This window comes from Paramormyrops kingsleyae, chromosome 4 (genome assembly GCF_048594095.1).
Source record: "Paramormyrops kingsleyae isolate MSU_618 chromosome 4, PKINGS_0.4, whole genome shotgun sequence".
Lineage (NCBI taxonomy): Eukaryota > Metazoa > Chordata > Actinopteri > Osteoglossiformes > Mormyridae > Paramormyrops > Paramormyrops kingsleyae.
Window position 1 is genome coordinate 29,244,199 of NC_132800.1, and position 13,266 is coordinate 29,257,464.

The 13,266-nt window shown below is 48.2% G+C and overlaps 1 protein-coding gene across 6 annotated transcripts; it reads left to right on the plus strand.

Moving 5' to 3' along the window:
- The first annotated feature begins 899 nt into the window (after positions 1-899).
- Positions 900-12,591, plus strand: ezh2 (enhancer of zeste 2 polycomb repressive complex 2 subunit). 6 transcript variants are annotated; one of them, XR_002835880.2, is made up of 21 exons: positions 2,018-2,274; positions 4,834-4,957; positions 5,262-5,390; positions 5,925-6,044; positions 6,316-6,436; positions 6,531-6,710; positions 6,840-6,942; positions 7,289-7,452; positions 7,596-7,693; positions 7,998-8,250; positions 8,452-8,621; positions 8,812-8,906; positions 9,253-9,293; positions 9,819-9,944; positions 10,036-10,214; positions 10,595-10,690; positions 11,115-11,196; positions 11,282-11,362; positions 11,457-11,541; positions 12,217-12,368; positions 12,471-12,591. XR_002835880.2 is itself a non-coding variant. In XM_023792853.2 (20 exons), the coding sequence occupies exons 2-20, from the start codon at positions 4,841-4,843 to the stop codon at positions 12,275-12,277; spliced, it is 2,301 nt and encodes a 766-aa protein (XP_023648621.1). In that variant the 5' UTR covers positions 900-1,433; positions 4,834-4,840; the 3' UTR covers positions 12,278-12,591. The 6 variants fall into 6 exon arrangements, 5 of the variants coding, with proteins under 5 accessions (XP_023648621.1, XP_023648622.1, XP_023648623.1 ...); XM_023792853.2 differs by lacking the exon at positions 2,018-2,274 and adding an exon at positions 900-1,433 and having other exon boundaries at positions 12,217-12,591; XM_023792854.2 differs by lacking the exon at positions 2,018-2,274 and adding an exon at positions 900-1,108 and having other exon boundaries at positions 12,217-12,591.
- Positions 12,592-13,266: the final 675 nt, after the last annotated feature.

Below are 13,266 nucleotides of genomic sequence, written 5' to 3' on the forward strand. Positions count from 1 at the left end.
GTGCCCTTTAGACTGTTATCGTGCATTCCATTTGCCCTAGGAACTCGGATTCCGAGTTTCGAAGCCGGAAGTGATGACATGCGCGCTCCCATTTCTCGGAGATCCGAGAAATATCTCGGATAACGCAGAGGATCCCGAGTTCAGAATCGAAGATGGCTGCGCCCTTTATCAACAGAAGGGAAAGTTGTAGCTTTATCCTGTTTAAGCACTACTTCTCATTTGTGGCTCATTAAATCGGTCGCACACACTATATCGTCCAATTTATGTGTGGACGTGTTGCTACGGAGTTTTATACGTGAAGCACCGCGCGTAATGTGTTATCAAGTGATATTGGTAACAATGGCTACCAATTAACCGTTCTAGAATTGGATTTCATGATTAGTCGGATTATTTGTCGGATTTAAGGTAGTTCGGGCTAATTGTAAGTGAACGAAGATAAAGGCCATTTAAACTGAGGTAGCTTAAATCCGACAAGTTGTCCGGCTAAGCAAAAAATCTTGCTTTTTCCATATGGATCCATGGTATTGCTACTATATCCGACTCGGTTTTCCCGAGTATGTGACGTAATATCGGAATCCGAAAATCGGATCCCGAGGCAAATGGAATGCACGATTACACCACTACAGCCACAAGCGCGGACTCGAGCGGAGTTATTTTCGTTACGTGCAAAATGCATTTTTACCTAAAAGGAAAACTACTCCGTAAGATAACGAATTATTATGAAAGCAATGCAATTTCAAATTCAAGCAGGTTCAAGCACATTGTCCAAAATCCAAGCACTTTTCTAACCTTGAAAACACTATATTAAAAATCAAGCATTTTCCAGGATTTCCAGCACCCGTACGAACCCTGTACTACGTGAACATTTCCATAACAGAAGAACAAAGAGAACTTCTCCACATGCCCCCCAATCTGAGGCCTCCACTGCAGCGCTGTCTCTGATTGGGCAGCTCCCCGGTACAATCAGACCTATCGGAATTCACGACACTGATGAGACTCAATGTGAGCGCCTGTGATTGGCTGGCGGGTTTGGCGCTCGCGGAGTCCCCAGTCTTTCCGAACGGAGAGGCGGATATTGACTGAGGGAGAAGGAGAAAGAAAGAAGAGAGTGAGTTGCCGAAGCGGAAACAGCGAGATGGATTAGATGGCGCTCGGAAGTTTAGCTGACAGCGGTTTACGCGTCTGGTTTTGCCGCTCGTCTTTGCGGGGGTTAAAGGAGGCGTTTTGAATTGAGGACAGACCACCGCGGTGTTAGTGGCTCTTTGTGGGAGACTCGAGCGCCGGTATCCACAGGCGCGCGGAGGTGACCCCCCCCCCCACCCCACACTAATCCCGAACTGCGGGAGCCTCGTTAATTGAATCCTATCCGTACCCCTGGAAGAGCGCAGGACAGGTTGGGGACAAGCAAGGAGGAGAAAGGAAAGCGGGGACAGGTGTGGTATTTCTGTCCGAATCGCCGGCAGGTTTCTGCCCCTATGATGGCAGGGCGCTTGGCTTTAATGCGCGGCGTCTGAATCCGCGCAGCCGGGAAAGGCTGCACGGGACTCTGGCTGTCATCCGTGCAGAAGTACCTCCCTCGGGTCACACTGCTGTTTTTGTCTGCCTCTAACCCATGCTTTTGACCTCATTGTGGAAATGTTCCTTATTTTCTCTGTGTCTGATCGCCCCGGAGCCGGGCAGCTGCTACACACCTCGTCACACCGGTACCGCACCTTTACGCGCCGTCCTCTCCGGATTCCCTCCGCTAACTATATGCACTTGCGTCTTAAGGTCAAAGTTTGCACGGCTTGCGGTGATGCTTCCTCAGGTCTGAAGCGGTGTCAGGTCACTTTCGCTGACTTTCTGATGATCTCTCTTAATATCATCGTTATCCAAATTTGCGTCCCGTTAATTTATGTATTTTCTTACTTATTGATCTGAACCAGATGGTAGTGGATAACTAACTATTTGTTAAACATTAACAATTTAGGTCATGGTACAAGATTTACCCATTATTTTCGGTGATGTTTTTTTCCTTTTCGGATTGATTCAAGCTTGGTGGTTTAATTGATCGTTATAAATAAAGTAAATCTGACTTGTTCAGTTCTATTTCAGATTCCTGTAGTAACAGCTCTAAGGCATGTTGTGCTGTATTTAATATGTAGTCATCTGAAGCTTCGTTGATTGTCCACAGGTCAGCGATGATAAAGGCTGTATACGGGTTGGGTCAGTTGGATCTCTAAAGTGCATTTTAACGTAATTCACCTTTTATGCGAAGGAAACCCTAAGCTAAATGTAAGTAGTGTATTCCGAGAAAGACCGCGTGTGAATCAGTGCAGTGTTTGGGGGACGGACGCCGTCCCCTTCAGTGAATTCGCCTGTCCCCCAGATAAAGTGCAGTTGACATCCGTTCGCCAACAGGGCAATTCTTCGTGTAATGGCAGTTTTGTGTTCTTAGGAGCTCCGGTTTAAATAGCTTACAGCATCTAAATAAAGGCTCTTTCAGACGTCTTCATAATGGCATTTAAAAACGAACAGTACACATTTACATGAAAAACAAGGTGTTTCTGCTTATTCAGCTGTATCGCGCTGTAATTGGCTCTTCACGACACACCTTCCTGTACAGACTAAACTAATATATGTTCAATGGCGGCTGCCTGGTTGACTTATTAAATAAATCAGTGCCCTTTATTCCCTCCCCCACTATGCATATTTTAACTTTAACTGTAGTATTTATGTCTTAGTATCTGAGTTTGAGGTCATATTGCAGTTCTCGTCACACTACATTTTTGTCATAGTCAAATTATTGATTGGCATACCGTGTTACAGTAGAAGTGCATAGTGGTTTTAGAAAACGGGATGTAGTTATTCCGCACTGCCTGATAATCTTTTGCGTGCTTTGAATACAGTACATACCTGTGCATAACATGCAAAAATGTGCACATCCTTAGCTGGTTTAACCTACTTTATTAAATATGTTTGCCTCAAACTCCTGTCTAGCACTGTTATTCAGTGTAGTGCAATTCTGCTGCACATGTTAGTGATTCTCTCTGTTTAGCGACTGTTAATGTTTAATATGTTGTTATGTTCTCTCTGTTTTACGACTGTTTGTTTTTGTGTTTCATTAGGTAGCATAATTAGCATGTAATGTTGTATCAGTGAAGTGTTGTAATTGAATGTTTGAGAGAGAAATGTAGTAATTTGTCTCTCCCCCCCCCGCCCAAGCTCTCAATGGCTGAAATCTGGCTCAGTTAGCTTAATACAGTTAGCCAGGCTTGCTTCTTATGAATTAGTGATGTGCTGTGTAATTTAAACTACTGGCTAGCAATAGGTGTCTGAGCCTTAAATTTGGCATTGTGACTCACCTTCTGGCTTTTACTGAAGCAGCAGAGAAAACGTTCTACCGTCATGAAGAAAAACTATCCGTGCATTTGTTTTTAAATATTGAAATTAAGAAGGAAGGATTAGACACAAAATGCATCAAATTTCTGAATTTCCTATTTTAAATGGATAAATTTAGCTATTCTAATTATGGATGACTGGTTCAATTTTTTGACTGCCTTTCAGATCCTTTGAAGAGGATCGTATTTAAACATTTAAATTCCATTTCCATGTGAATGTGAACTGGCCTGCCAGTGTATAATTGTGGGAACACAGAAGCGCTAAATCCCAGTTTGTTTGACTGCCATCCCATAGCTATCTAGTAAACGTGACTAATGGACTTGCTGGAGTACAGCGGATATTTAATTTGCTGCAATTTTCTGCCACTTTATTATGGAAATAATTCATATTTAGTTTTAAATTGGTTGTTTCCAGGCCATCATTTTAAAAGATAGTAACTGCCTACAGATGTTTCAGCTAATTTTCTCTAGTAACAGTAATGTCACACAGTTGAAACCTTCAAGATCCATTCTGAATTTGTTTATGAGGATAAATTTCCCCCAGTGATATACAGAGCTAGTCCAATTGCAAGAGTTTAGAGTGATCTTGGTGCTTATGTTGATATGAATTGAATGTCTGCATATAATGCCCATAATAATTTTGGAAGGACCTCTCTTTGTCAGCATTTGGATAACAATCCCTTTATGTGATGGGAAGTATTTTAGTAATTATCAAGAAACAACCAAACAATACTTTACAGAAAATGGAAAGAAAACAGCCAGAAATGAGTGTGACTTGTATTTTAACACTAACAACGGGTCTTTCATATAAATTTAAAATCTATTTGGATGTTTCTTCTGGGATGTATTGTATCCAGTTGTCTGTGTAGTTGGCTTTATTAGATAATCTTCCACTTTTTAGTCCTGAATCTCTGAACAAACCTGTTCTGTTATTTGCATCTATCTTGTGAGCTATCCTGTACATTCAGTATATATCTGAGCTCATAAAGGAAAGTCTTTGGATATTCATTTAAACCTGAGGTGCAGATGATAAAAAGGCTTTTGCTGTGGATTCTGGGTAATTGTCCACACTTGTATGCTGAAAAAATGCTGTTTTGTAGATTGGACTCAAATATAGAGTGAAAATGATTGAAAATGAGTGACAATGATGTCAACACACCACAATGAAATTTATCCTCTCCATTTAACCCATATGTGACATTGAGACGTCCAGTGGGCAGTTAATTCGGCACCTGGGGAGCAGTGGTTGGGTGTGGTACCTTGCTGGTAGGGGATTCGAACTAGCAACCTTTCGATCAGTTATGCTTCCCAAACCATTAGGCCACCACTGCCCCCGCCACATACCCATAAATGAGTTCTGCCTCGATCTCACATTGGCCTGCTTGTCACCCAGTTTGCGGAGTCCCTTGCAGTCCCTGCTCTGAGTCGGACTGAGGCCACGTTGTCCCCACAGGGTGACCATGGGTTTGACTGGCAAGAGGTCGGAGAAAGGGCCGGTGTGCTGGAGGAGACGCGTGAAATCGGAGTACATGCGCCTTCGACAGCTCAAGAGGTTCAGGCGAGCGGACGAGGTTAAGGTACGGCGGGGGCGGGGGGGTCTCCCTCTGGTTATGTACTTCTTTGTTTATTCCGTGTGCTGTGCTCATTTGGTCTTCAAGTGTTCTGTTTGTCTTGGAGTGCCCCTGCTTACGGCGCCGGCCTTGATTTCAAATTGTTTGAAAGGGAATCCTGCAGAGCTAATCCCTACCGCCTTAACCGCTCTGTGGCATTGCGGGGAAGCTCGGGACGACCTCCTGTCTGGATGCTTTGATGTGCCACACGTGCCAAGGGGTCCAATGACTCTCCCCTCCGCCCTCTCCACTCGTGTTCCCTGTTGCACAGAGTATGTTCAACTCCAACCGGCAGAAGATCGTAGAGCGCACCGATATCCTTAACCAGGAATGGAAGCTGCGGCGGATCCAGCCGGTGCACATCATGACATCTGTAAGCTCCTTACGCGGGACCAGAGAGGTCAGCACTCGCACCTTCTCACTCACGCTAACGCACGTCACCCACCTGCTGTACGAAGACCCCCCCCCCCCCCCATCAGTGCTTCGGTGGCGTATGGAGTGAAAGGGCTGAATTGCATATGTAACACACTAGGATTTGACACATGCTGTTAGAATGCTTACGTAACCATTTGGCATTTTTCTAAATTGCTTGCTGTTTGTTCATACTTTTGAATGACTTATGGTTTTTAGTTGATTTAAGTAGAATCAGCAGTTTAAGCCTACAGAATGTCTTTGTATAACCCGAATCTTAAAATATGTTCTGCTTAATCACAAAATAATGTGACTTATGGTTATGTTAACTAGTACTGTCTTCCTAGCAGTCTTGGAAGATTTCTGAGGTTTTGGGTCTATAATGCTTCTCAGAGAGTGTCCTCTTATGTAAACTTGCCTCTGGAGACTGTAGCGGGGAGACCTGTAGGTAGTAGCTGTGAGGTAATGCTGTGAGGTAATGCTGTGAGGTAATGCTGTGCGGTCTTTGGCCCCACCCCCCCAGTGCACAGTGGACAGTGGTTTCTCAGAGTTCTCCAGGCAGGTCATCCCTCTCAAGACGCTGAATGCTGTTGCCTCTGTGCCTGTAATGTACTCCTGGTCGCCCTTGCAGCAGAACTTCATGGTAGGTGATGCCATTCAGCATTAAATGTGTTGTTTCTGGGGGTTTTTGGAAATGAACAGTGTAGCAGTATTTTTTCAATGAGTGAATATGAACTGGCATCTTGTAGGTTTTGTAATGCAGCACAAAAATAATTTTGACCTTTTTTTAAATGTAAAAATGAGCTACTAGGTTTGGGTAGAATGGTGACATCACCACACAGGAATATATGTGTTTTTTGTCATTAGGCAAAATTGTAAAAGGTTTCTGTACCTGAGCCTACATTCATTTGCAGGTTGAGGATGAAACAGTACTGCACAACATCCCTTACATGGGAGATGAGATCCTAGACCAGGACGGCACTTTCATCGAGGAGCTCATTAAGAACTATGACGGCAAGGTCCATGGAGATCGAGGTGAGGGCCTCTCACTGTCTGTCATCCCCACAGCCGGTTGGTCTTAGAATCACCTTGCAGACGAGCTCCGTCTAAGCTTGTTTTTATGCGGCAGAATGCGGCTTCATCAACGACGAGATCTTTGTGGAGCTTGTCAGTGCCCTCAACCAGTATAGTGACAATGAGGATGAGGATGAAGACGAAGACCAGCATGACTACAAAATGGAGAAAGTGGACATTTGTGATGGGAAGGATGATGTAGATGATGCAAGGAAGGAACTTCTTAACTTTCAGGGTAAGAGCAGCCTGCTGAGCCAGAGATTGTAATGATGTTTCTTCAGTCTGGTTTTCCACCTCGGTTGTTAGCCGTTGCGATGATGGACCACTGAACAAATAACCGTGTTTCTACCTCTCCTTGTAACAGGCAGAAACCGGGACAGTTCTAAAAAGTTTCCTTCTGACAAGATCTTTGAAGCCATCTCCTCCATGTTCCCCGACAAAGGATCGCCAGAGGAGCTTAAAGAAAAGTGAGTTCTGATGTTATTCACAAGAGTAACCCATTACACAGGTGGAAAGTCCAGGTACACAGAGTACAAATCCAGACCAAGGTTTTGTTTTAGCCAACCAGTTGAGTATAAAGAGTCAGTCACAGAGTAATCAACTGGTTGGTGAGCTGTTCAGTGCTTTGGGCATGGATACTCTAAAACGTTTAGGGACAATATTATGTTAAGGAAATTCTATAAAGAAGTGAAAGTGAATTGAACTGAATTGAATTGAACTGAATTGGATCCAGTTGCTGTGTGAGTGTGGGGGGGGTGGAGATGGTAGCTGTGGTGGTTGGGCTTCTGAAACATGCCGATGTTTGTGTCTAAGGTACAAGGAGCTGACGGAGCAGCAGCTTCCCGGGACGCTCCCCCCGGAATGCACCCCCAACATCGACGGCCCCAACGCCCGCTCCGTGCAGCGGGAGCAGAGCCTGCACTCCTTCCACACGCTCTTCTGCCGCCGCTGCTTCAAGTACGACTGCTTCCTGCACCGTGAGTCTCCGCCGCTCTGCTCTGTGCTCCCAGGACCGTCTGCATCCCCCTTCAGCCAGCTGGCTGTCACACCAGGCCTCTTGCAGGGCTGACGTCTGTCCTGAAGTCCTGGGGTGACATGAATAATTCCATTTCCTCCACAGCTTTTCATGCAACCCCGAATACGTACAAGCGTAAGAATATGGAGAACCTGGTGGACACCAAGCCTTGCGGGATCGATTGCTACATGTATCTAGTGCAGGCAAGTCGGTTAATCTCCCCAGCATGTGTGATTAATGTTGAATGTGTTTTTTTGTTGTCTGGAAATATTTAACAATGATGAATGTCGGTAAACTAAGGCCGAGGGACAGGGGCTGCTGTAATTCACAGCCGTTATTCAGAAGCTTGATGGTAAAGCTGATGCTGAGCTTTAATGCCCTCTGGGTATTCTGACAGCTATGCTGTCTGCTCTACATGCATCATGGTCTTCGCCGATGGCGTTCTTGCGGACTGGGGGGGGGGGGTGTGGGGTGAGGGGCTCGTGAATAAGCGTCTCCCCTCCGCAGGACGGCATGGTGAGGGAGTGCCCGGCCAGCCTGGGGGGTGAGCGGGACCGCGAGCGTGCGAAGACCCCCTCCAAGCGGCCGGCGGGCCGGCGCCGGGGCCGGATCCCCAACGGGAACAGCCGGCCCAGTACCCCCACCGTCAGCGCCGAGCTCCGGGACGGCGACAGCGACCGGGAGGCCGGCGGAGACATGGCAGGGGACTGCAACGACAAGGACGATGACGACAAGAAGGACGAGACCACCAGCTCGTCCGGTGAGAGCACGCTGGGTGGCGGTTCCCTGGCCGGCCGGCCCCTGCCCTCAGGGTAGCTGTGACTCGGAGGACTCCTTTAGGCTTTGCTCGCCTGTCAGGATGGCTGTGACTCGGAGGACTCCTTTAGGCTTTGCTCGCCTGTCAGGGTGATGATTTCATATGGCGAAAACGAATCTCTCTCTCTGTCTACCCCGACGGCAGAGGCCAACTCTCGCTGCCAGACCCCGGTGAAGCTGAAGCTGACCTCGGAGCCCCCGGAGATCGTGGACTGGAGCGGCGCGGAGGCCTCGCTCTTCCGCGTGCTCATCGGCACGTACTACGACAACTACTGCGCCATCGCCAGGCTGATCGGCACCAAGACCTGTCGCCAGGTGGGCTGTCTGAGGAACCTTCCGGACATTCCCAAAACATTAGAGATGTGTGACTCGCTGCACATGCAGGGTGACCTCGGCTCGTTCATAGCACACCTGCATTGGGGTACAGGAGGGCATGGAGAGATGGATGGATGGATGAACTGGGCTTTAAGTGCGTGTGTGTGGCTGATCGCTGTTTGTCCTCCAGGTCTATGAGTTCCGGGTAAAAGAGTCCAGTATTATTGCACGTGCCCCCACAGAAGATGTGGACACCCCCCCTCGGAAGAAAAAGCGGAAACACAGGTGAGGGCTCTGGATGATGGACAGCCCCCCCCCCCCCCCCCGTGAATGAATGAAAGTTACATTTATATTGTTCTTTTTCAAACACCCAAAGCACTTTATAGAACCAATGGGGAACCACTAAAACCAGCATCACAGTGTAGCCCCCACCTGGGTGATGCGGGGTAGCCATCCTGCACCAGTACGCCCACCACGCAGTAGCTAAGGTGGTGAAGGGGCAGGAGAGGATTCACCAGTTAGATGTAGGGGATGATCAGTGTGCAGTGTCATGGGCTTACTGGGGCTGAACCGGCTGTTTCAGTCATAACTGCTTTGCTGCATAAATCTGATCTTGGTTTCTTGCACTTAGGTTGTGGGCCACTCACTGTAGGAAAATCCAGCTGAAAAAAGGTTTGTTTTCCCTTTCATTCTCTTTGTTTAATATGAGATACTCTGCATAGTGTTTATAGTCGCCCAGTCAGTTAAAAATAGTAGTTGTTAGTTTAAGGGGTGTGTGATCACTGTGTGGGTGGCTGTACCGCACTGCTGCAGTGTTTGGGTTGGGGTTCGGTCCTGGGCGCGTGTGAGGCTTTGCGTGTTCTGTACGGTTCGTGTGAATTTCCTGATGGACTCTGTAGTTCCCCAGATTGGGGGGATGTAACTGGGAGTGAGAGAGTGTAAAATCCCTCTAGATCAGTGTTTTCCAACCCGGTCCTCAGGGACCCACAGACAGTCCATGTTTTTGCTCCCTTCCAGCTCCCAGTGCTTGAGCTTGGAGGGAGCAAAAATGTGGACCGACTCTCGAGAACCAGATTGGGAATCACTGCTCCAGATTGGTGTCAGGCTGGTGCTTCTTGTCCCATCTGCTGACTGGAGGGGCAGAATTTAGCACCGTCTTAAACTCTCTCTTAACTGGTCCTGTCGATGCTTCCTCAGATGGTTCCTCGAACCACGTGTACAACTACCAGCCGTGCGACCACCCGCGGCAGCCCTGCGACAGCTCCTGCCCCTGTGTCATCGCCCAGAACTTCTGCGAGAAGTTCTGCCAGTGCAGCTCCGAGTGTGAGCCTGGGGCAGCCGCTCGCCACCCGTCTTCACTTTCACTTTGTGTAATCGGCCACTTCAACACTTGCGCCTCCTTGTGGTGTGGCAGGTCAGAACCGCTTCCCGGGCTGCCGCTGCAAAGCGCAGTGCAACACCAAGCAGTGCCCCTGCTACCTGGCAGTGCGCGAGTGCGACCCCGACCTGTGCCTCACCTGCGGCGCCGCTGAGCACTGGGACAGCAAGAACGTCTCCTGCAAGAACTGCAGCATCCAGCGGGGCGCCAAGAAGGTGAGCCGGGGCGGGGGGGGGGTCTCTGGCCGTCAAACGGCGATTTTAGGTGTGGAAGCTTCTAAAGGCCGGCATATGCTCTATAACATGGGTCTCCAACTCTGGTCCTGGAGAGCTACTATCCAGTAGGTTTTCTATCCTACTTGGCTTCTGATGAGCCACATCTGGCCCTGGTATGGATGGTAGCTCTCCAGGACCGGAGATGGAGACCCCTGCTCTATACTCGCTTTCTGCAAAATTACCCGGCCTCATTGTGGAAAGTAACCCCAGCGATGTTCAACGTAGCTGCATCCTAAAGGGGAACTAGAGGAAATGCATTGTGGGTGATTGAGCCTGGGGGGGCCATGCCTTGCGTTGAGTTGCCCCCTTTTGCCTTGTAGCACTTGCTGTTGGCGCCGTCTGACGTGGCCGGGTGGGGGATCTTCATCAAGGAGCCCGTGCAGAAGAATGAGTTCATCTCCGAGTACTGTGGGGAGGTGAGCTAAGCTGGCCGCCGCCTGGTGCCCCCCACCTCAGCCCCCTCCGGCCTGCCTGGGGGCCTCTTAGCCTCTGCGTTTCCTTACATGAAACGGCAGACATTCATAAGCGTGACTGTTTGGGTTCAGTGTCCCTTTGAGTGCGCTTCTTACAGAACTGATGTTTACCTTGGTTCTGGGTTCATGACCAACGAAGGCGCATGCAGACAGATCCAGTGACAGCAGGTATCCAGTGACTGGCTCATCTCTTTGCAGCAGTCGATTAAAGTGGCAGGGGGGGCGTGTATCTAGAAGGCCGTTAGACCTGCGATGGGCTAATATTTCAGCTCAGCCTGCTGCTGTAGCAAACATCTGTGTGTCTCCGTGGTGGTTTTGGTCTGGCTGTATTCCTGTCGTGGGCTGATGTTTGTTTTTCACCCCACAGATAATTTCCCAAGATGAAGCTGACCGTAGAGGAAAAGTCTACGATAAATACATGTGCAGCTTCCTCTTTAATTTAAACAACGGTAAGAATCCTTTCTCTGACACCCTCCGGAACATTCCGGGCAGTCTCGTGCATCCCCTCGCCCCATAACACTTTCCCGCCCGCAGACTTTGTCGTCGACGCCACGCGGAAGGGCAACAAGATCAGGTTCGCCAACCACTCCGTTAACCCCAACTGCTATGCAAAAGGTGAGCATGTGGTCGCTGGCGGGGCGAGTGGCGAGTGGCGAGTGGCGTGTGGGTCTGTGCCGTCCCGTTCACGCTGCTCCACTGTCTCTCTCAGTCATGATGGTGAACGGAGATCACAGAATAGGGATATTCGCCAAGAGAGCCATCCAGACGGGCGAGGAGCTGTTCTTTGACTACAGGTGAGGCCAAATACGATTTGGTAAATGGGGGCCCGATTGAACGATCAAAGGAAATTCAGAAATCGCTTTGGTTCAGCCAGGAGGCTACTTGTGAAGACTGGAGTGTGGCTCTGCTTTTTGGTGCAGATGTTCTGCTCCACTTCCCAGTCACATCTCCATAGTTCAGTGAATGATGAGGTACTTTATCAGTGTCCTGTGGGGAAGTCCTCTTTTCTCCTACCCCATCTTGCTCTCTACACATGTAAGCAATGTAGTCATTACTACTTCCATAAAGATACATTTTAAGTGCTTAAGCAGACTGGGGACCTGGAGATAGTGTCGGGTCTGAAGCACCGATTGGGATCCTGTTTGCCGTTTAAGCACCTACCAGCCCTGCATTATTAATATTAAAATAATTCTGTGAAAGGTCATCCGATGGAAGGAAACATTGTTCTGCAATTGTGGGCTTTTTACTGTCCATGGAATGAACAGCAGTATTTACATTTAATCTGATATTTAATTGGATTGGTTTAATTTCAAACCCCTTTTAATGCACACTCGCCACCATAGCTTAATCACTAAAACCAAACACGCTGCATGTTAAGCGGCGGCTTAAACGCATCAGTAAAACCATGTGGGATTGAGGGCTGCTGTTTGGGAAGCTGAGCCGGATTCTTCATCTCTTTACTGCTTCAGGTACAGCCAGGCCGATGCACTGAAGTACGTCGGTATCGAAAGGGAAATGGAGATTCCATGAATCCGTCTACCTCCCAGGTCCAGCAAAGGCCTTTGCACACTTCAGGGTGTTTTTACAGGACAACAAGGATTACAGACTGTTTGATACAATGGTAATTTGTAGGATTCTGATTTGGGTTGTAATACAAAATGAAAAAGTGATCCAGTTTACTTTCGCTGCCTTTCACACTGTTTATAAATCCCTGCATTTTAAGATTTCGGGAGGTGCGTGTTGGAGATGCTACAGTAATGGATCCATTCAACAAAATCTGCAATACTTGAACATTCATTCCTGTTTACAGCAACGAGGGGAAAATAAAAGCTCTTCAGACTGGATTTCTGACGCTTGCTTGTTTTTACGACGGCGACTCTCCCGACGACCTTAGGCGTGCACGGTGACATGGTCACTCTGACCGAGGCGATACCGTACAGTCCGCTGCGTTTGAGTATTGTGGGAGTTCTGCGGGGGTCGGCCTGTATGTCCTCTGCGCTTCTCGCTGCTGCTGGCACCTCTGAAAGCAGACCGGATTATTTTTAACAAACGGAGGAGTAAGTGCTTTCTGAATCTAAATGTGGCACGGCAGAAGACACTGCGCTCTCCCCCGCTCCACCCTGTCCGCCATGTCAGGATGTTTTTCACCGAAGGCTAAATTCCATTAGCAACGCACAAAGCCCAGGTCCACTATACCTGGGGGGGGAAAAAAAACCCTTTTAGCCAAGGCAACATACAGTTGAGAAAGGAGAGTGCTTGGTTAAAGGCCTTGCTCAAGGGCCCAACAGTGAGATGTGAACCAGCGTCGTTCCGATTCCAGGCACTGAGTCCAGAATCGTGGCTGCGTAAGCCGTAGCCCCAAAGGAAATGTTCAAACTACATACTTTATACAGAGAAGATCGAGTGATTGTATCCCTTTCTGCAGCAGAATTTTCTCCTCCCCCTACAGGAGTGGTAGCTGGTATCAAACAGAAGCTGTTCCAGCAGTAGTACGAGGAACCGAACCAGGAAAACTCATT